General features: G+C 42.4%; 1 protein-coding gene and 1 long non-coding RNA gene across 6 annotated transcripts in view; one reads left to right on the top strand and one right to left on the bottom strand.

Moving 5' to 3' along the window:
* PCSK2 (proprotein convertase subtilisin/kexin type 2) overlaps positions 1-963 on the bottom strand; it is a 202780-nt gene extending 201817 nt beyond the window's left edge. For 2 of the 4 annotated variants that reach the window (XM_073339427.1, XM_073339426.1), the window contains exon 1: positions 188-963. In XM_073339427.1, the coding sequence (XP_073195528.1) occupies positions 188-367 (180 nt within the window). In that variant the 5' untranslated portion in view covers positions 368-963. The remainder of the gene's footprint in view (positions 1-187) is intronic. The other 2 variants (XM_073339428.1, XM_073339425.1) reach the window with 2 other exon arrangements.
* Positions 171-12468, top strand: LOC140909640 (uncharacterized). 2 transcript variants are annotated; one of them, XR_012158306.1, is made up of 4 exons: positions 171-347; positions 9724-9895; positions 11833-11912; positions 11999-12468. It is a non-coding gene; the product is annotated as an uncharacterized lncRNA (long non-coding RNA). The 2 variants fall into 2 exon arrangements; XR_012158305.1 differs by having other exon boundaries at positions 9724-10903.
* Positions 12469-22055: the final 9587 nt, after the last annotated feature.

Below are 22055 nucleotides of genomic sequence, written 5' to 3'. Positions count from 1 at the left end.
GAAGGGCATTTTAATTAGACAACATTTGCGGGAGGGGGGACACGCACAGCCCTTGGGGCTCTGTCTGCAGATGTATCCTGCTGTGTTATAAACTGCGTGCAGAGATCTCATCAACGGCTGTTATCAAAACAATGCACCACGCCACGGCCTTAGCTGCCGAAGCAATTAAACAGAGCGCGGCTCTTACCTTTCGGACCCCACTAAAGCCGTATTCGGCCGCGACTTGCTTCGCTTCTGGCTCGCCCCCTCGGTGCAGCTCCACCCAGAAATGATTCGTGTAGACGGCTATTTCAGCGGATGCCAACAGAAGGAGACCCAGCCAAAAGAGCCCAGCGATCGTCCACGGGGTAAGGCGCCCCCCCTTCATGGCTCTCTCCGCGGGAGCGGGAGCGGACACCCACCAGCCCGCCGCCGCGGGGGGCCCGGGCTTGGAGGGAGGCTAAGCAGGGCGCTGCTGAAGGCGCCGCCTCAGCCGGTGCGCTCCCTCGGCAGCTGGCGCGGCGCGGGAAGTCGGCGGGGCGGCTGGTGAGCGGCCGCGGGCGGGTCTGTGCGCGGGGGGCTCGCGGGCAGATCTGCACTGTCAGCGCCTCCTCGCCGCTCGTATCGGCGGCGGCTCCAGGAAAGCGCCAACCGGGCTGAGGTGAGATTGCAGCGCTGCCAATCACGTGCGGGGAGGAGGTGCGCGGGAGGCTGCGGGGGGGGGAGCTTTCCTCTCCCCCCCTCGCTCCCTCCCTCCCCTCCGCGCACGCCCGCAGCCTAGGGCTCGCTAACCCGGGGCGAGCGGTTCCCGCGGCTGCCTGGTTCAGCACCCTGGAGAATTCCTCCATCTCCCGGGGCAAGGCGGGGAGAAGCCCGGGGAGACGCACGCGCTGGGACCAGCAGCAGCGCTACCCCTGTGGTGCGTTACACAGGGGGCGAAAGGCGTGTTTCCCTGCGGGGACGGTGCTGAGCCAGGCGGGCAGGAGATGCTCCTTACCCCATGCTTCAGTCCCAAATGCTGGCATCAGTGCACCGGGGCTGCCGCCTTCCTGGCACGGGCTTTCCCCCGCCCATAACCGCTCTGGTCCCAATGTGTCCCCCAGGCTTTGTGATACAGTGCACAAATCAAGTAGGTAAAGAAGGCTCCGGGACCCGCCGGGAACGGGCATTTGGCGACCCTCCAGAGGACTCTAGCCTGGCTTCCCTCGCCCCTGCCATGATGAGAGAGGGATTGTTTATGTTTACAAGGACCGTGTCTTGGGTCCAGGGAGGAGGTCCAGGTCCACCACTGCGCAGCCTGAACTCGAGCTTGTGTCGTTTAGTCATTAGGTGAGGGCAGCTGAGCAGCCCAGAAAATGCAAGAGCCGACCACGTTGTTCCCTGTGCAGAGGGAAATATAAATCCGTGTCAGGGAAACGTACAAACAAAACCTTGGCTCCTGAGCCAGGGGGGAGGAAAACGACGCTAAACCAATTCAGATCTTTTAAAGAAATGAATGCTGTAGTGGCAGTTAAAGTAGTAAGGACTTATACGGCTTCCTCTAGGGGTGGCTGCATGAGGAAGCAAATACATGTGGGGTCATGAGAAGTATTCTTGTGACCCAAGTTTCATCACACTGTGTGTGTGTGAGACCTACGTGGATGTACATTCCGTCCAATAAACTCTTAAAGCACACTGAGAGGAAGAGAAACAAAGCAGCAATCCATGCAGCCTCTGAGTGTGGTAAGCAGGTAATAAGATATTCCGAGCTAAATTTATGGACAAAACATTTATAAGAATGTATATTGTCATTTAAATAAGGCAATCATGGATGAGGGTGGGGGACAGACAATGCACTAGCAGGGCTTCATACAAGGGATATAGCTTTAAAAGGGGGTGGAAACTCAGTTTTTTAGACAATAAGCCTTAAAAGCCCCCAAAGAGTCAATTTGCAAAACTCCAATGGGAATAAATAACACAGGAGACTGGATCCTAGGGTAGTTAGATTTCTGCAGGTTTACACAAATGTATTTATTAATGTGTCACTCAGAAAGAAACTCCTTCAGTTGCCCCATCCTATTTTAAAAAGGAAGCAACAGACAAAAATACACTCCTTTGAGATGTAACAATTGTGTTGTTAGAGAGTGTGTGCCAAGTGGTTATTAATTTTGAAATAAATAGAGCAGTAGACTTGTGGTAATCCATTTTACAAATGGTTAAAATAGAGAAAAGATTAAAACAATTTGCATAAAAGAAGTTGTAAAACAGTAAAGATTAAAAGGTATATGGGTTGTCTTATTTTCATTATCCTAAAATACTCTCAAAAGAAGGAAGGAACAGATAACCACAGTGATAGAATAGACACTCCAAAACCAAATGGGAGCTGATGTATTGTGACAAATTATTGATTTCCTTCCTCTGCATGAAAATCCCCTACGCAGGCAGAAGAAAAATGAAACTTGGGGCCTGATCCAAAACACATTAAAACCAAACTGAAAGCTTTAAAATGAATTACTAATGCTAAAAAAGGTATGCATTACAAATGGAATATCGGGGAGAAAAGCAGTCTCTCAACCTATTAAAGAGATTATGTCAATGGATTGCAGGTTTTTAGATGCCTGTTCAAAGAGCAAGTATTTACTGAAAATAATATACACTATTAAAAAAATCCAAGTTTTTTTTTTAATTGATCTGCTGACACTCCCATTGCAAAATGCCTTTTTTTTTTTTTAAACACACTACTAAAGCATTTGACGTGTTCCTGGGGAATTTTGGTGCTCATGAAATTACAGGATGAACAGCACTAATTAGAGCTTGCCAGAGAGGAAGCAAGGACTGTAGTGACTTCTGCACAAAGTTTCTCAGGGACAGAAGGGGAGATTTCTAGGATCTACCTGCCTCAAAGAAGCCTAACTTCCCTATAAAAGTGTTTAGAAGAGTCCCTGCCCTCTAAAACCATCCCTCTGATCAATGCTTTCCACTTTGCTGCTGCCATATATAAGGTGGAGCATCAGTAACAAAAAAACTGTTCAGGTCTATAGTCAGGAGCAAGGGAACAGGGCTTCCTGCCATTTCTGGTTGCCTTAGAGAGTTTGCCAACTGTTTGAGGTGAGGGAGAACAAAAAGGGAGGGACATTAGACAGAAAAGGGGATGAAGGAAAAGAGCAAGGAGGTAGCGAGCTTTGTGATTAAGGCACTGGACTTAGACTCAGGATACCTCGGTTCAATTCCCAGCTCTAGGACTGACCTGGGCCCAGATCCTCAAAAGATATTTAGGTTGTGGATCTGGGGCTTGCTGTGTAACCTCAGGCAGGGAAAATTCCATTAAATAGGTCCAGTTAAAGAAAAATAGTAGTTATGAGTCTGTGATTTCAGTCTAGAACCCAGTGGATCAGTTTCTATAGCTTAAAACTACCATAACTGGCAGTTCAAGTTAAGATGCTATAAATGAATGGACATGGCAACTGAACTACTCCATTGGCAGGGCAAATTGGTGAGGCACTCTGATAAATGTGTACTGCCATTGTCCTCCTATACTTCCTCTACAGACAAACCCAGGATAGCCAATCCATTTCCTACCCCAACAATTAAATTCTCTTCATTTTTCTTACAAAAAGAATCTGGAATTAGTACATGGCCAACAAAATGCAAACATTAGTTTAGGGATTGGGGGCAATACAATTGGATGGTACTATGCCAAAGAAGTCCCAATATGTCAAGGTGAATTGTAAATGCTTTTCCTCTGCATGGAAGCCAGTGGAGTTCTCTGAGAACAAGATTTAAATTGCTTAAATCTCTAATAGTGCTAGTAAGCATGTGAGCAGTGGCATTTTGAAAAGCTGAAAACAGAACATTACAATAATCCAATTGCATGGTTATGAAAGAATGAATCATCATCCGAGCATCATTTTGAATAAGCTTGGGTCTCCCTTGGAAATTTTTTTTTGAAGTTGCCAAATGAGAATATAACCGTATTTCTCACTGGAATCTGAAGCAGCATCAAAGATAATACCTGGATTTGTAGCAACAGATATAGGGAAAAACAAGGGGTTATGGGGAGATTTGAAATGAAGGAGTCAAGTGCATTTTAGCAATTAATGGCATGAGATGGCATTGCTTCATTTTAGAAAGTTGGACATTCATGTTAGAAGTTATAAAGGAAGGTAGTGAGAAAAATAGTCTCTCTTCAAAGGCTAAGCGCTAGGACATATAGCCATGACCCTACTATGTACACAGGGACACTGGAGCGGGTTCCTGGGAAAAGGTTTCCCCAGAGCCAGAACATGTAAATAAAATAAAATAAAATAAAATAAAATAGGGCTTTGGAAAATACCTAGGGAGTGGGAGACCATGGAGGAAAACTTATGCTGTGACTACTTCAAGTAATGATAGGATCAAACATCACTTCAAAGCAATGCCATAACAAACAGGCTAGGTTTCCAACGAATGCCCCTATTATACCCTAAGTACCACATCTTAGCCAAGGTTATTTTCCTCAAAGAGAAAGACCAGTAAGTATCTACTAGTCTCTTCCACTCTTGGGCCAGAGACTCTTCATTCTATCTGCCTTCACTTAGTGGGGGCAGGTTCTCTCTGGCTTCTATCAGTGCTACTCATCACATCCACCAGATGGGTTCATTAAAAAATGACAGCCATTGTCCCCCTCCCCCATCTTTCTCTTTTGTGCTTATCCTAAAAGAACAAATTTTAAAAAAGAGAATTTGACCCAGAAACAGCCAATATCTTAAGGTTCATGCAAGCCCCTTAAATACTGTTTCAGAGCTGTGTATTGACTGAAGCATAGACTGATACGGGTCCAACAAATTCTGCTATCAGGCATTTACATTGCAGTAATTTCTGGAAGCCTACAAGGGTCAAGGCTCCATTGTGCTAAGTGCAGTAGTAGTGAATCGAAAGATGCCTGTACAATTCCAGGTACAGAGGTGATCTCTCAAATCTTCAGTACTTTGCTTTTAATAACTAACCACCACCAACATGGTACTTGCAGTACTTATATAGGAAATGCCGAGAGAATACTATGAATACAGCAGTAACATTCCTCAGTTAGCAAAGATTTACAGCTGGCAACTATTTTTGATAGTAAAGAAATAGTCACATGCTTGCACCTGCAACTGCAGATGCAAAATACTTGAATGCTCACATTAAATAGTCTAATATTTGTACACATGTTCATACTGGCACCTGTGAAGGTCACAGAGGCCAATTGATTTTGCTGGTGCATGTTTTTAAATATGTACATACATGCAATTATTATACTATTTAAACTGTGTGTGCAGGTGTTAGTAGGTCCACAGGTGTCTGTATCAACAAGGGGCAGTTGTTTATATGCATGTACATAATTTAGTGCATACAGAAGGGAGCACAGCCTTGGAAAATGTAGATTTATGTATGTTATGTTAATAGAGCCCTGCTTGGGGTGAGAAGATTTGTCAAAATAAGCACTGATACTAAAACTGTTGTAAAATGGGTTCGGGGACATTCAACAAAAGAGAGAATAGTAATCTGAACAATCATAGCAAATCAACTAATCAAACCAACAAGTGCTTCTCTAGACCAAGGATCAGTCCTCTATGTGCTTGGTGTACTTACTCTGGAGGGTTTCTAGAGTGTCCTGTGGCATTTGAAAAACCTCAGTCTGGACTAGTTGGTGGTATAACAATTTGAACAGACCTCTGCTGTTTGAGGTTGTTGGGCTTTTTGATTATAGATTTATTAATGCTGGCAACAGCATTTAAAGGTAACTGGCTCCTGATCGTCTGCATATTTTGCCTTAAAATAAGCTGCTGTTAATGGAGAAAGAGAGGATTAAAACATATACTGCTTTGCATTTAAGGTGTGTGAATCTAAGAGGTTGGCATTTAGCTGGTTCTACAACTAAAATAAGTCCCCTACCATCCCTTTTAAGTATTGTATGATCCTTCAAAACTTAGAACACTTGAAGTTCAGATGCACACTAACAATCTTCCAGTCTACAGTTTCTGGATTTCATAATCCTACATTCTTCAGAGCAGGAACCAGCAAAACATAGGATATTTATTGTACCTGTGCATACATGAGCCATGGTGTCAGTTATCGGAGTAGCATGGAATTATAAGTACCAACAGAACAATATGGCAAAGTACATAGTGGAAAATGATTAATGTAATCAGTGAAAGCAGTTTCCCATACTTCATATTATATTTACTTTCACATGCACATGATCCAGAAAGATGAAAGGTGGGTTTAAAGATACATTTCAGCCTATGTGCCTGCTACATTTGGAAGGATGAAGAGAAGAATGTGAAATATTGTTAAACTATAATTTATGCAATAAATTCACAGGGGCTGTGTGCTTAAGCCTTGATTCAGCAAAGTACATTTCACTTTAAGCAGGAGCTTAAGCCTGGCTGACTTCAATGAGATTTAATTAACATAATTAAGTATTTTACTAAATAGAGCACACACAAAAATAGATGTGATTAGTCATAGGTGTAAGTGCTTTTCTGAATCAGGCCCTAAATAGCCAATGCAGAAAGTTCCCTTAAAGTGGTGAATTGAAATCATTGTGGGTAAAAAAACCCCACTTCTTCAGATGTCCTGGACCCCATCCCACACTCCAAACCCACGAAAGCTTATGCCCAAATAAATCTGTTAGTCTTTAAAGTGCCACCAGACTCCTCATTTTTGTGGATACAGACTAACACGGCTACCCCTCTGATATTTAAATCAATGTATTTGTATGATGCATTTGTATTAAAAAGATAAGCTTGTCAGATTCAACAATTTTGTATCATTTTTATGACTTGTTAGAGAGTGTCTTCAGGGGAGGTCTGTGAGAGTGATTTTAGACCTAGAATTGCACAGAGAAATCAGTGAGGCTTGGACCAGATGGCTTCTCGGTGACATTTTAGGAGATAACAATGGATGAAAAGAGGACTCATATGAGACTGGAGAATGCTGTGGGAAAGATCAGAAAACATTTAAGGGAAAATAACTTGGTTGAGGGCCAAGGGAAAAAGGAAACCCAAAAGGTTTACAAGACAATGGGGACACCTGGTAAGAGGCCAGGGGGAAATTGTAAAAGATATAGGGTTGGCTCAGAGAGGTACAGGTCATATATTAGTCACTTTGAACCTTACTAAGCATGGAGCTCAGAAGGGGAAATTAGAGAGACCCAAAGAAGGGGCTTCTGAGAAAATCCAGCTAACCAGATGACAAAACAGTAACGAATTACTCATTGGTCAGTGGGGGCAGGTGGCATGTAGATAAGGCATACACCAATACCTTCTCAACCCAATCAGGGCTCTAAACTGGAATCACTTGAATTTAACCTGAAGAAAGCCAGTTGAAAAGTTTAACAAAGTTTTTGGTGGGAAAACTGCATTTTTCCCACCATCAAAATGTTTCGCAGAAACATCTCAATTTCTATGAAATTTTCAATGGGAAAAAGTGAAAATGAATCATTTCAACTTACTGATTTAATTTCAATAATGTCAAAGTGTTTCTTATATAATTTATAGTTGTTTTAAATCATCAAAAACAAAACTCAGAGTTTCCAAATCAAATTTATTCTGAATTTCTGTTCCACAAGAAATGTTGAAATTTCTGTTTAAGCTCCTGGGGGCAGGTGCTGTCGCTTTTGTTCTGTGTTTGTACAACCTTAGCTCACTGGTGACCTGTACCATGAGTAGGCATTACGATCATACAAATAATAAACATTTTATTTCAATTTTGAACAAACAGAAAATTTCAGAATTTTTCTTTTCTCCCCCGCACAATCAATAACCTTGAGAAACATAGTACACTGAAATTCCACCTTCCCTCAATATACACATTAGCTGCCATGATTTAGGAGATACTTATTGTTTGCTTGGGAAGGGATGAGAGAATCTTACTGTTGTATTTGGCCCCTCCCTAGCGATCATCAGATTTTTCATAGCAGAAAAGACACTAAGAGTGGAATTCATATATTTTCTAATGAAAATATAAATGCCTTTTTCCAGATTTTCAGTGCTACTGCTCTGTACATGTTGATTTTATCATCAGCCCCTTGTTCCAAGAGTAGAATAGATTGCATAGTACCAGAGTCAGCATAAGAAGGGAAACAAGATAGAAGCTGAATTTTGTACAAAGAAGAGGTGAGCTGATTCTGAAAGAGCTGAGTACTTATCAGTCAGGAGCTAGGATATTCTATGGAATAAAAACACTGAGGAAGAAAGAGGCTCTTAGTGTAATCAAGATCCTCTTGTTAAGAAATTGTTGCTTTAGTTAGACAACATGTCTGCTTATGGCTGGGGAATAAGAAGTGAAATTCATCATTAGGTTAAGCCCATGAAAGTAAATGGAGTGGTGGGAGGGATATATTGGACTCATATCATCACTGGTGTTTCTTTACCCCACATCTTTTAACCCCACACAAGTTTAAAAAAACTGTTTGAAAAAGGATAAGAATTCAAGACCCTGTTGCAGGTGTTACCTATAAAGCACTAAAACACTGGTCTGTGTCCAGCCAAAATAAAACTCTCCCAGCTGTAGAGAAGGGTAAGACAACCAGTAATTCATGGTCAGGAGAAAGGATGGATATTATTGGTACAAGTACTTAGCAGGTATAGGGGGGTTAAAGTACCTTTTATTCCTCTTCCACTCAATAATTATAGGGAGTTGTGCCCAATTAATTTTTGTGCTGCCTGTAGTTAAAAGGTGCAGCAAGATATAAAATGTACAATAGATACTGTCACTCTACATAATCCCTGGCATAAGCTTTGCTGAACTGGTGTCAAGGTTGAGAATACACATCACTTGGGTAAATTTGCATGCCATCAGTAATACAGGGTCCCTACAAGGGAAGGAGTCTATCCTGAGCCTCTTAGAGAGAGCACTAAGATTATGTCTAAACTGTGAGCTAGTGAGGTGGTTCTCCTGCTCGCATACAAGGACTCGTATTAGCTCTCATTGAGCTTGCATGAGTATAAGTAGCAGTGTAGGCATGGTAGCATGGGTATCAGCAGTGAAGGCATGGCTGAGTCATGCGAACTACAAACTCACCTGACGCTGGTGGGTATGCACTCAGCACAGCTCAGCTGTACCTCCACGGTGGTTACATGGCTACTTATGCTCACGCTAGCTCGAGGAGAGCTAGCGTAAGTACGTGTACTCGAGTAGGGGATTCACACCCCTAGCTCGTAGGGTAGAGATAGGGAGTGCCCTCTGAGACATTTGCAACTCAAGCCACTTCACAAACCAGTGCTGTGTAGTGCACATTTTTTGGTACTTGCCCCACCAGCGGTACTAGTGCAGGATCATCACTATCTTCAGACATGTTAAAGCCTTTATGGAAGAGGATGACCCAGGGAAGATAGAGGAAGGCAGTGATATAGTTACCGGCATTTTCAAATTTAAGGGGTCTGCTACATGCCTTTTTTAGGTTACAGCCTTTTTTATTAAAAGCTAAGAAGACAATCTGATCAAATGACAAGTTACAAAGCAGACAAGACGGGAACTCAAAAATGGGAAGGACAGGAAGCCAGGGTCTCTATGGGGCAAAGTTAAGGTTGTTTGAGTGAAGTAGTTCCATACGTTGAAAAGTTTGGGTTTTTTTCCAAGTTTATCCTTAACTTTGACTCTCCTCATTTTCTAAAGTGTCCATGAAGATGTCTGCTTGCTTTCTTTATTCATGTTGGCACAGTGACAAAGATTAAAAAGCAGTTTGGGTGAATAGCATTTTAACAGAGATTTGCCCTTAAAGCTCAATATTTTCTACTTCAGATAAAATTTCCATAGCCCAGTGAAAATGAAAGGCCAGTGGAAGAAAAATGAACATCCTTCCATCTCTGCTGGGGGTTCTTTGATTACTCTTGTTCCGGTCATTCTTCTGTCAGTTGCTGCCAGAAGGAACAAAATATTAAGAAGCCCCAAAATGGGTTGGGGCATGTCTTGGGTAAGTTTGTTCATTTTCTTTTCATACTGATTTCACACATTCACAGCTTATCCCCCAGGAGAATGCTGCTGACCAGCTGTTAGTTTCCCCATGTTGTGTGTGAAAAATCTCAAACAACCAAAACATTGCTTGAAGCAGAATGTCCCAGAATAACAGTTTTCAGTAAGTAAATCAATTTATTTATTTCTATCAACATCTATGTCCATTAGCCTCCCTTTGGAGTGGTCTTTACGCTTTGTAGCATTCTGCTGTCTCAACCTAAGGACTTGGCCAAATCCTTTCTCCCTTTTAATCAATCAGCTTTTGCAACTGTTGGTTTTAGGGCTTTTAGCTGAGGGATGTGTGTGGGGTTTGAGCTGGGCAAATGCTGAAGATTTTCTACAAACATTTGTTCAAATATGTACGGGTTAGATTGTAATGAGTCCTAAGACAGCCATGCAGTGTGTGGTGAGGGGGGAAAGCCTCCCTTCCAACCCCTATGTACATGCTACTCATGGGCCTAGGTCCTGTGCAGAATGCTGCAGGCCAGATGCTCCCTCTAGACAGCAAGTGAGCAAGGAGATAAAGAGATGGAGGAGAAGGTGGAACCTTGGTGGCATCCCTATGCACTAGCCAGCTGAGGTGGGTAGGTGCACAGAGAGAAGTAAGTTGCATGCTTTCAAGAGGGAAGCATGGATGGAACTGCAGCTGCTGCAGGAGCTTCCTTCCTTCCTTCCTTCCACTGCAGGAGCTGCTGTTGCCCATTGCCACTACTCATGGCTAAGTGCAAAAAGCACAATACCGCCTCAGGATCCTATTCAGTAAAGCATTTAAGCATGTGCTTAAGTCCCATTGACTCCAATAGGAATTAAACCAGTGCTTACAAATGAAGGTACAGAAATAGTCCCTTTCTCTTTGTTTCCTATGAATAATTGCGCAACTGAGTTTTACTCACATGGATGTTCCTGGATAGTGAATGTCAAGTTTGCACACAACAGTATTTATGGAAACTGAAGTTTAAGCTGACATGTGAGTATTTGTACCAAAAGTGCTCATTCACTCATCCAGTGAGTGTACAGAAACAATGTTGGAAATATCAAACACACAGATGCAATTTTCAGAGAGGAATTCTTAGGGTTTAAAGAAAAAGCAGCAAAATAGTGCTGAATCCTTTTGAACAAATACATTTGAGAAAATATGGATCTATTCACAAACATTCTAGGGGCAGAAAAGGAGGTTAAATTCAACAGATAAATCAATTGTGAATTATTTGCTCAGCTATAATACTAGACATGGGATAATTCTCTTTTTTCTGCAATTGTACAAATTCTACTTACTAGACTGCCCCAATGATAAATCCAGATTGTGATAACTACATAAAGTGATGTTGCATATGTCATTTAAATGTGGTTTACATTTTTAAATGACTTAAGTATATATAATTACATGAAGCCATTAAAACAACAAGGAGTTCGGTGCCACCTTAAAGACTGATTTATTTGGGCATAAGTTTTCGTGGGTAAGAAACCCACTTCTTCAGATGCATGGAGTGAAAATTACAGATACAGGCATAAAATATATATTGGCACATGAAGAGAAGGGAGTTACCTTACAAGTGGAGAACCAGTGCTGACAGGGCCAATTCAGTCAGGGTGGATGTAGTCCACTCCCAATAACTGATGAGGAGGTGTCAATACCAAGAGAGGGAAAATTGCTTTTATAGTGAGCCAGCCACTCCCAGTCCATATTCAAGCCCAAAAATTGATGGTGTAAAATTTGCAAATGAATTGTAGCTCTGCAGTGTCTCTTTGAAGTCTGTTTTTGAAGGTTTTTTGTTGAAGAATGGCTACTTTAAAATCTGTTATTGAATGTCCAGGGAGATTGAAGTATTCTCCTACTAGCTTCTATGGGTTACCATTCCCAATGTCCAATTTGTGTCCATTTATCCTTTTACATAGAGACTGTCCAGTTTGGCCAGTGTACATGGCAGAGGAGCATTGCTGGCACATGAGGGCATATCACATTAGTAGATGTGCAGGTAAATGAGCCCTAGATACAACCACATTTGCTCCAATGTCTACAGCCAAGCCTTAAGATACAACTGCATTTGCTCTAATCCCTCAGACAGAGACAAACACCTACAAGATCTCTATCAAGCATTCTTAAAACTACAATACCCACTTGGGGAAGTGAGGAAACAGATTGACAGAGCGAGACGGGTATCAGAAGTCACCTACTACAGGACAGGCCCAACAAGGAAAATAACAGACCACCACTGGCCATCACGTACAGCTCCCAGCTAAAACCTCTCCAGCGCATCATCAACGATCTACAACCTATCCATCATAGGACCCAACCACACCAGCCACACCATCAAGGGCTCATTCACCTGCACATCTACTAATGTGATAGATGCCATCATGTGCCAGCAATGTCACTGAAGATGGTGTTCAGAAAAGAAAATGTTTATAGTGTATTTTTTATTTTGAATTTCTTAGAAATAATTAAACTGTCATACAACTTTATACAATTCTTCACCTGCCAAAGAGTTTTTAGCGTTTGCCAGACACCTGGCAATGCTTCAGTTCTGTCAGTTTGGCCTCAGTAACTGAGCAGTTGAAACCTTCAGGATTGCAGCAAGGTGCGCATCAGATAGTTGTGTTTGGTATTTTGACTTGTTTATATTCATTGTGGAAAAAAGTGAGGCTGCCTCCATGCCTGACTGCCTGGCAACTAATGATTCTGCCTGGCAACTAGTGATGGTATCTCTGTCCCTCTCCCCCAGCCAATGGGAGCTGCAGGGGGTGGCACCTGCAGCAGACATTGCCAGCAGCACATCTGCATGTGTCTCTCCTCCACGGGCTGCACTGGGGAGGGTCTCGGGCTGCAGATGGCCCACGGGCCAGGACTTTGAGACCCCTGATCTGTGTCATCTGTTATCGTTCCAGCTTCTCGGCTCTCATTTCCTTGTCACTGGTTGCACAAGTTGTTCAGTTTCTCTGTTTGTGCACTGTTGAGACAAATGCTTTTCATAATCTATACAGAGAATTTATGGAAGTGACGCAGCAATGAGGAGAGTTTGTGGGCTGTCAAAGATCAATCCAATCATTTCAACAGCTGTGAATGGTTCAGTACTTATCTTCTATCTTGATTTCACATATAATTGGTGAGAGCAGAATGTCAATGCCACTAGCAGTTAACAATGGTGGAACTGGAAAACTTCTCCAGCTCATTCCTGTGAACTATAGACGGTCCTTGATGTGGCTGTCTGGGCCTTTATCATCTCCTAGGCAGCAGACACATTGTTGTACCTGATAGAGGCAAAGTGCTTCATATTTCATTCATTCCACCATCTATTAGCTGATTTTTGAGGCAAAAATTTCAGTAGTTTCTTTTTCATTAGAGTAGCAGCTCCAGCTGGAGAACATGAACCACTTCTCACTGAAAGTGATTCAGATTGTCAGAAAGAAGAACACATGGAGATACCCTGGGACTATGAAGGCCAAATGAACTTCTCATTGTGCAAATAGGTGTACTGTTACTTTCTCCATCCCTCCATCTGTTTATTTGCCTGTTGCATATTGTGCAAAACAGGGATAGACAAAATTTTGGCCTGAGGGCCAGATCTGGGAATAGAAATTGTATGGTGGGCCATGAATGCTCACAAAAATTGGGGTTGGGGTGCAGGCTCCATTAATTAGGAGTTCATGGTGCAGGAGGGGGGTCTGGGGGCAGTGGGATGCGGGGGTGGGAAGGGCTCTGGAATGGGGATGGGGCTGGGCATGATGAGTTTGGGGTGTAGGAGGGTGCTTCAGGCTGAGACCAAGGGGTTCGGTGGACAGAAGGGGAATCAGGGCTTGGGCAGGGGGTTGGGGCACGTGGAGTGTCTTAGAGGTGTAGGCTCCGGGCAGCGCTTACCTCAAGCAGCTCCCGGAAGCAGCAGCATGTCCCCTCTATGGCTCCAACATGGCAGCATGGCCAGATGGCTTTGTGCGCTGCCCATCCACAGGCACCACCCCACAGCTCCCACTGGCTGTAGTTCCCAGTCAATGGAAGCTGTGGGGGCAGTGCTTGGGATGGGGGCAGCAGCAGCGTGCAGAGTAGAGCTCCCTGGCTGCCCCTATGCGTAGGAGCCGGAGGGGGCCATGCTGCTGCTTCTGGGAGCTGTGTGGAGTGGCCCCCGATCCTGCTCCCCAGCTGCAGAAGTTTGCCCACCCCAGTGTAAAATCATAAATTGTAAGTAATCCAGGGAGGGAGTGTCTGTGTTATCGGTTTGTTTGGTATCCAGTGCAATAGGCCCTAATTCCTGCACAGGATTCATAAGTGCTATTGCAATAGAAACTTGGAAAACAAATATGGAGGATTTTCAAAGGTACCAGGACCAGACAGATATTCAAGTCCCACTGAAGACCAACAGGAGTTGGATGCTAAACACCTATTTGTGCCTTTGAAAATCTTCCCCCAAAGCAATAATTTTGTCTGGAGACTTGTTTGTTTTTATGCCAAAATCCAAATTAATCTCCTGAAAGTTATTTTGGGTTGGTTTGTCTTCAGTGATGTCTCTGCTCAAATCATTATAGGATTCCTGAGGTATGAGGAATGTGCATCAGCATGTGTAGGCCTACATTTGTCTATGCCTTTTTATGGTGATTAACACCTTGCTTCAGAAGTGGTCATATTGACTTGAAGCGAAATGGAACTATTCACAGAGCAATGTACTACTTAACACGTGGAAGGGTAGTCAAATCTGGAGCTATATAAACAGAAAGAATGATTAAACCAAAGGGAAGGGAAAACACTTGTTTCAGACAACTCTTATCTGATCAATATTTGGGGGGGGTTCCTTTTTAATAAAGAGAACAATGCTTTTTTTGCCTTAGAATTACAATGGGCGCATCCCAAAAATTGGGAATGCATAACTTGTGGAGTTAGTTCTAATTCATTAGAAATAACTCAGGTAGAGGTTTCTAACCATACCTACAAGCTGGGCATTCTTGACAGAAAACTACCAAGCTAATGAGTGAAAAATGATAAGAGGATTCTTCAAAAATCTGGCAATAACCGAAAGTCACAGATATTTATACCCTGCTATCTAATTAGATTTGCAAGCAGAAGCATTTTAGCAGTCAGAACTGCAGGGTTAGCATGGAGGGCAACCTTCAGAATAGTTTGTCGGTGCTTTGTCATTTAAAAGGGTTGCAATAACTCTCTATTTCATTCAGTGTGAAGTGAGAGCAGAGCTAAAAACAGTTCAGGGCCCAGTATATGTAAAGGTATCTGAACAGTCCTCAGATTATGGTTTTATTCAGAGAAAAGCACAGAACAGGACCAATGAGAAGGAAGGAGCCTGACCCTGCATTCTAGATACACCCAAGTCTTCAAGCATCATGCTCTAGTAGCTTAGGGCACTGGCATTAGTTAGGAAACCTAAGTGCTATTCCCACCTCTGCCACTAATTGGCATGATCATAGGTAAGTCACTTCACCTCCCTGTGCCTATGTTTCCCCTCTGACCTTTTGTCAGTTTTGATGGTGAGCTCATCAGGGCAGGGTGGTCTCTCGCTATGTGCCAGGCAACGTACAGACAACAGGTCATCAGCTTGCTGGGCTCTCTGGGCACTACTGTAACAAACAATAAAAACTCGCTCCTTTGACATAAATGGTTGGTTTGTACAATGGTTTGATGTGATCAGTTCTTAAGGCCAAATCCAGCGCCCCTTACTCAAGAGCCATACCTTGAAAGTCACTGGAACTACTCATGTGAGCAAGAGGAGCTAGACCTTGCCCAAGGTAGGCAAGTTTGCCAGGGGTGTCCACACATCCCCCAAACCAGCACCACCTAGATAGAGATGCTTCTGAATGGGAAAATCATCAATTCAGTCTTCTAATTCACAGCAGAACATAGAGTAGTTCAGATAAATGATGATAATAAAGGCCATTATGACTTCATTGCAATGCATCTTAGATATTGATTGACCACTGGCAATTCAAGGAAACAAAAAGAGAACTACATGAAAGATACAGGACAAAGCTCATTTTTCAAGGTACAGCTTCCTGCAGTGTTGTATTGGTGGTACAAAATCTTACATCACAAAATCATGCATGTGTATCACAATGTATGATCCTTTGCATGATTACTGCTGAGATATGGGATAAAGTGCATCCTGAACATTAAGCAACAAACAAAGGATGTCTTTTAAAGTAAGGGACAGATGGTCAACCTTATTCAGGCAGTTTAGAAAACAATGATTTACCACCAGGCTCCAGATACTGAAACAGATTCGGATACGCTTATGCCTATTGAGTAACAGTATCAGACTCTGGACTTTAAAAGTATTATAGCACAAGCTGGTAGAAATGGCACAAGGAGCTCTTTGAGGTAGGTACTGCCTACCCTGTTTTGAGTCAGATGTGGTATGATCCTCACCCACTGCTAGAAACTGGCTCTGAGCAAATTTTTACTCGCCTCCCCACGTTTAGATGAACAGGGGCCCCTACTGGCAAGTGGAGGATGAAGGCTGGAGCCAAAGGCTAAGAGCTTTTAAAGTATTGATATGCTATAAGCAGAGAGCCTCTGTACTTATACACCACACACACACACACACGACCAGAGGTAGAGAACAGAGGCAGCATGTAAAGAGATGTAGCGGTCTTGAATTAAAACACTTTCAATGTGAAACTAATTCAGTGTCCCTGTGTTGGATACACTGCCCTCCAAGCAGGATGTACAAGCTGTAACCAGGACAATGGAACAGAATCAGCTGAGACATAAAAGCAGATTATTTAGTACAACAGTGGCTGAGTAGCAATAGCTGCAAGCAAAGTCCCCCTTAAATAAAGGCAATGGGCAAAATCTTGGCCTCACTGAAGTCAATGGCAAAACTCCAACTGACTCCAATGTTGTTTTAAATACCATTTATGGCCAGGTCAAAGTAAATTGGCAGTGCCACTCAAAAGCACTTGGAGGAAGGCAAGAAGCAAATGTGAGCAAAATTTTAAGGGCTTGTCATACTGGATCAGACGTTGGGTCCATTAAATCCTGAATCCAAAGTCTTAGTAACCAGTAATCTCATGAGGCCAAGGCCAAGAGTTTAGCAAATTTGGGATTGACTTAAAAAAAAAAGCGCAAAAACCCACTGAAAAGGAATAAGCATCCTATCACCTGTAGCACTGCTTGAACAATAATTTTACACAAATATATTTCATCATTATGTAATACTGTTCTAAATTTTGGAATACACCTCTTTACCGGAAGTCCTCCAGCAGCTGGTATAATCCTCAAGTTTCACTGTTTTGGTGTCAGCCATCTCTGGGGGTACTAAAATAAACACACAGAACTGAACTCTCATTAGTGGTAGCTGAACATACTGCATTTATTTAATCGATCAACACTAGATACAGAAAGAGCTTCTACCCCAAGCTTTCGGCCATGACCTTCTACACAATAAAACAAAAACCAAATAACCCCAATATCAGAGGATTTTATTAAAGTTTAAACCCTTCAAACAACCCCCCAGCCGCCCCACACATGCTCACTCTTCACTCCACTCCTTGTGAGCCAGGGGGAAAAAATAAGAGCCCTGCAGCCCACATTTGCATTTTGCAGACTGGTGATTGAAAAGCTGTTTTCCCTGATTCACTGCACTTTGTACTGAATGCTGGGCTTTGGAATTTGGAGAGAGACGTTAAAAAGCTAACTTTTCATTTTTTCCCTCTTGAACTGTGTGTTGTATGTTAAATTTGCTAATGAAAAACCTGGAAGCAAGAAAAGGTGAAGGCATATCCTTTCGTGTTACTACTAAACTATGAGTGAAGTTTCAATAGCATGTAAGTGATTTAGGAGCTTAAGTCCCATTTTGAAAAGTGCTTTGGCAAGACAGACTCCTAAATAGATAATGGCATAGAGAGTACACTTATAAAGTATGCGGACAATACCAAGCTGGGGGGAGGGGGTTGCAAGTGCTTTGGAGGATAGGATTAAAATTCAAAATGATCTGGACAAACTGGAGAAATGGTCTGAAGTAAACAGGATGAAATTCAATAAGGAAAATGCAAAGTACTCCACTTAGGAAGGAACAATCAGTTGCACATATACAAAATGGGAAATGACTGTCTGGGAAAGAGTAATGCAGAAAGGGATCTAGGGGTCATAGTAGACCATAAGCTAAATATGAGTCTACCGTGTTACACTGTTGCAAAAAAAACACCAACATTATTCTAGGGTGTATTAGAAGGAGCGTTGTAAGCAAGACACGATAAGTAATTCTTCCACTCTGTGCTGATGAGGCCTCAACTGGAGTATTTTGTCCAGTTCTGGGCACCACATTTCAGGAAAGATGTGGACAAATTGGAGAAAGTCCAGAGAAGAGCAACAAAAATGATTAAAGGTCTAGAACACAACCTATGAGGGAAGATTGAAAAAAATTGGTTTTGTTTAGTCTGGAAAAGAAAAGACAGAGGGGACAGAACAGATTTTCAAATACATAAAAGGTTGTTACAAGAAGGAGGGAGAAAAATTGTTCTTCTTAACCTCTGAGAATAGGACAAGAATCAATGGGCTTAAATTGCAGCAAAGGAAGTTTAGGTTGGACATTAGGAAAAACTTTAACTGTCAGGGTGGTTAAAGCACTGGAATAAATTTCCTAGGGGGGTTGTGGAATCTCTATCACTGCAGATTTTTAAGAGCAGGTCAGACAAACACCTGTAAGGGATGGTCTAGATAATACTTAGTCCTGCCATGAGCACAGGGGTCTGGACTAGATGACCTCTCAAGGTCCCTTCCAGTCCTATATTTCTAGGATTCTAAATCACTTGGAAATTTTACCCTAATCCCCATTTTGAAAAGTGAGTAAGGAGATTGACTCTCAATGAAAGTTAATAGGACATAGACACCTCAGTGCCTTAGACACATTTCAAAATGGGACTTAGGGTAAAGTCTCCGAAAGTGACTTAGAGCCTATGTCTTGCCTGCTAAACTAAGAGAACATGTCAGAAACAGGGCCATATTATTTTTATTGCTTACGGTTATTCATTCTGCCTTCTCAAAGGGACATCCAAGAAAGAGACTATGCATTTTCACAAGAAAGTGTTGGGACCATTATCTTATATATAGGGTTTACTTTCCACTCATTATACACACACACTTTAATTCCCTTTACGCCAACTATTTACAGATTAACTCCATCCTTGAGACCCAGTCTCTTGTACAATGTACACTGAGGGATCCACCCACCTTTGTTTTGATTGACAGGATGAAGATTCTTCGCTTTCATTTTGTATTTGACCAGCCCTCTGCTTCAAACAACAGTGCTCTGATAAAGGGTCAGCAATGGAGAATTTCACAAGACTTACCAGCCTAAAACCAACTCCAGCCCTCGGGACATCAATCTTAATAACTGGTGTCATAACCAGCAACTCTAGTCTCTGGAAAGAGTTGATTTTCAACTGCCCCAAATGGCAAAGCTGTCTGTTCAGCAGCAGTTTGTGGCCATTTCAGGCAGTTTCTAGTGTCAAAGCTAAATTCAGAGCTTTTCCATAATAATAGTAAACACCGCAATGGAGAATATTTTCATTGTCTCCAAACTGGGCTGGGATATTGTTCAAAAGTGAAAGATTATTCCAAGATCAGGTAAATTCCTTCTCCTCCACCCCTCCCATTAAAATGCCCCCTTGGCCTAGGAGGGGAATGTACACAGGTCCATTTTCTAGCTAAGGTAAGTGGGGAACAGAGTTTAATTGACTTACCAAAGCTTATCAAGGCAGTTTGTGGCAAACCCAAGTACTGAATGCTGATCTCTCAGCTAGTAGAGCCTGTTTCACTCACCCGGATACAATGCCTCTCATGAAAATTGCTTCCAATCTCCGTCATTAGGTAACTACAACTGTACAGTCAGGCTGACAGTGCTCACTCATCTTTGTGAAACACTTGAGCTCCAAGAATGAAGCAGCTCTGTGAAAGTGTAAAGCATTCTCCTTAGCACCATTTGTCAGATGGGGGTAATTAAGACCTTGGATACAGAGAAATGTTTCACCCATTCCACTAACTAGATTTAGAAACTAATGTAGATAAATTGGCGCAACTCATGTGGACACAATTAATTTCACTACATCAGTTTCTGTCACGTGCGCCTCACCCATTCCACCTACTTCCCACTCAGGGAATGGGTTCCCTTCTCAAGGATGTAGTTCCTGGGGGAATGATTTTCTTCTGGTTGGTGGATGGACCTCTCCCTGCCTCGTTTGAGGAGTGCCAGCTATCTTGGTGGGCGGGGTCTCTGTCCAAACCCCACCCTTGCACATCAAGCATACGTATCATTCCCACTGAATTTATTGGTGAGCAAGGCTCAGTGTGGATGCTTTAGCATCATTCTATATTATGGACGCTAAACCATATTAAGAACCACTGTGGTTCACAGGCATTTTCAAAAGCTTGGTACTGTTATATAGGGAGAGGCTGCATATGTGCATATCGTTATTAAGGAATAATTAGGTAATCTGTAAATAGTCTTTAAAACTGACTGAGATTAGTATGTCATATTAAAATTATTCACAATACAATCAAGACAATTACTCTGACCACAGGGTATAAAATAGAAGATGAGTCTGACAATTAGCATACCCACTCAACAGCAAAAAGCAGCATTATCTTGAAGTTAATGCATGTGAATCAGGAAATCTGAATTTTCTTCTGGGCCTCTGCCAATGACATGCTGCCTGACTTTGGCAAGCCACACAAGATCTCCAGACCTCAGCGTTCTTGCCTGTGAAATGGAGCCAGGAGGGGTGTTGTGAAAGCTTTATTTCTGAATAGTTCTAGAGTTCTGTGGGATTCTTGGATGGGTGATTCTGTGAAAGGGTAAACTGTATAATTATTCCTTCAAGAGTTTCCTAGCTACATAAGTCAATCTGCTGGCCCCCATTGCTTTTGTAGAACCACTGTGCACAGGAAAATGGACCTTCTTTGCAAGAGCAAGCCATTCTGAAAGCCATTAATGTTGACCAGTTTGTATGTAGCCAGATGTTTCACCATCCAAAGGCTGACTCACCCAACTCCATTCATTTTCTGTAGCAGCTTTCATGAGATTTGATTATATATAAAGGGTAAATGATTTGCCCAAGATCACGCAGAGGTCAATGCCAGAAGCAGGAGCAGACATAGGTCTCCCAACTCCCCCACATTACCAGGAGCAAAAGGATGGTTTGAGGTTTAAAAGCATAGACTAGATTCTGCACTGATTAATATACTGTGCAAATCTCTTGACCTCAGTAGCATTGGTCAGTATCAGATTTGGCCCATTAAATTTAGAGAGCGGAATCACACAAACTGAAGCAAACACTGGGGAGGAAGCTATGCTAATTATAGTACCAAAGGGAACCACCAGGCATATCTGAATTTGGTATCTGACATCCAGCATATATTCCTCTGGTTATAGCAAAGAATGGAGACCCCAGGAGTATGAATTTCAAACCAGTTCACCTACTTGCTACCTTCTTGCCTTAGGCAAATCATATCCGCCTCTTGTACCTCAGTTGGCCCAGTTGAAAGTTTGGATTAAAAGTAGGACTTCACTTTTACTTTGCATTTGATGAGCTGAGTATTTTTGCTAAATAAATTACAAGCCATTATTTCTGTAGTAAAAACAAGGGTGGAATTTATACATAGTAATTTTCTCACCAGATACATACATTCAATGAACTGCTTAGAAGTTAAGTTTTATTGTGTAAATTTCAAAACAGTTTGTTGAACACCATTCTTATTACTGTTAAAATATTTGTTGTCACTACTTGGTGGATAAAAGTAGAGGTTGAGAGTAGCATTTTCTCAAAGTGTGACAGTTTTCTGAAAAGTCTATCAGCATGGCATGACAGCCAGCAAGTAAATTACAGCACCCAAGCTCATGCTGGCAATAGCTAAGTTCTGTGAGCTGAATAAATGCCAGAGCTGGCAGCAGATATTAAAATAATTATAGAATCCTTCCAAATTTGGAGGGCTTCCTCAGCTATCTCATCTATTATCCCTTCCCTTCCATGCCACTACCACCAGTCATGTTCTGCTGCATGCAGCTCTTGGACAGGAAATCACCACCACCATGTGCAATAAGATTTATCGTTCCATTTTAACAAAGTGAGAACAAGGACAACTGGGAGGAAAATAAAACCATCTGGTAAGCAAGCTCTGATCC

This window comes from Lepidochelys kempii, chromosome 3, assembly GCF_965140265.1.
Source record: "Lepidochelys kempii isolate rLepKem1 chromosome 3, rLepKem1.hap2, whole genome shotgun sequence".
NCBI lineage: Eukaryota > Metazoa > Chordata > Testudines > Cheloniidae > Lepidochelys > Lepidochelys kempii.
This window is presented reverse-complemented; position numbering and strand designations above follow the sequence as displayed.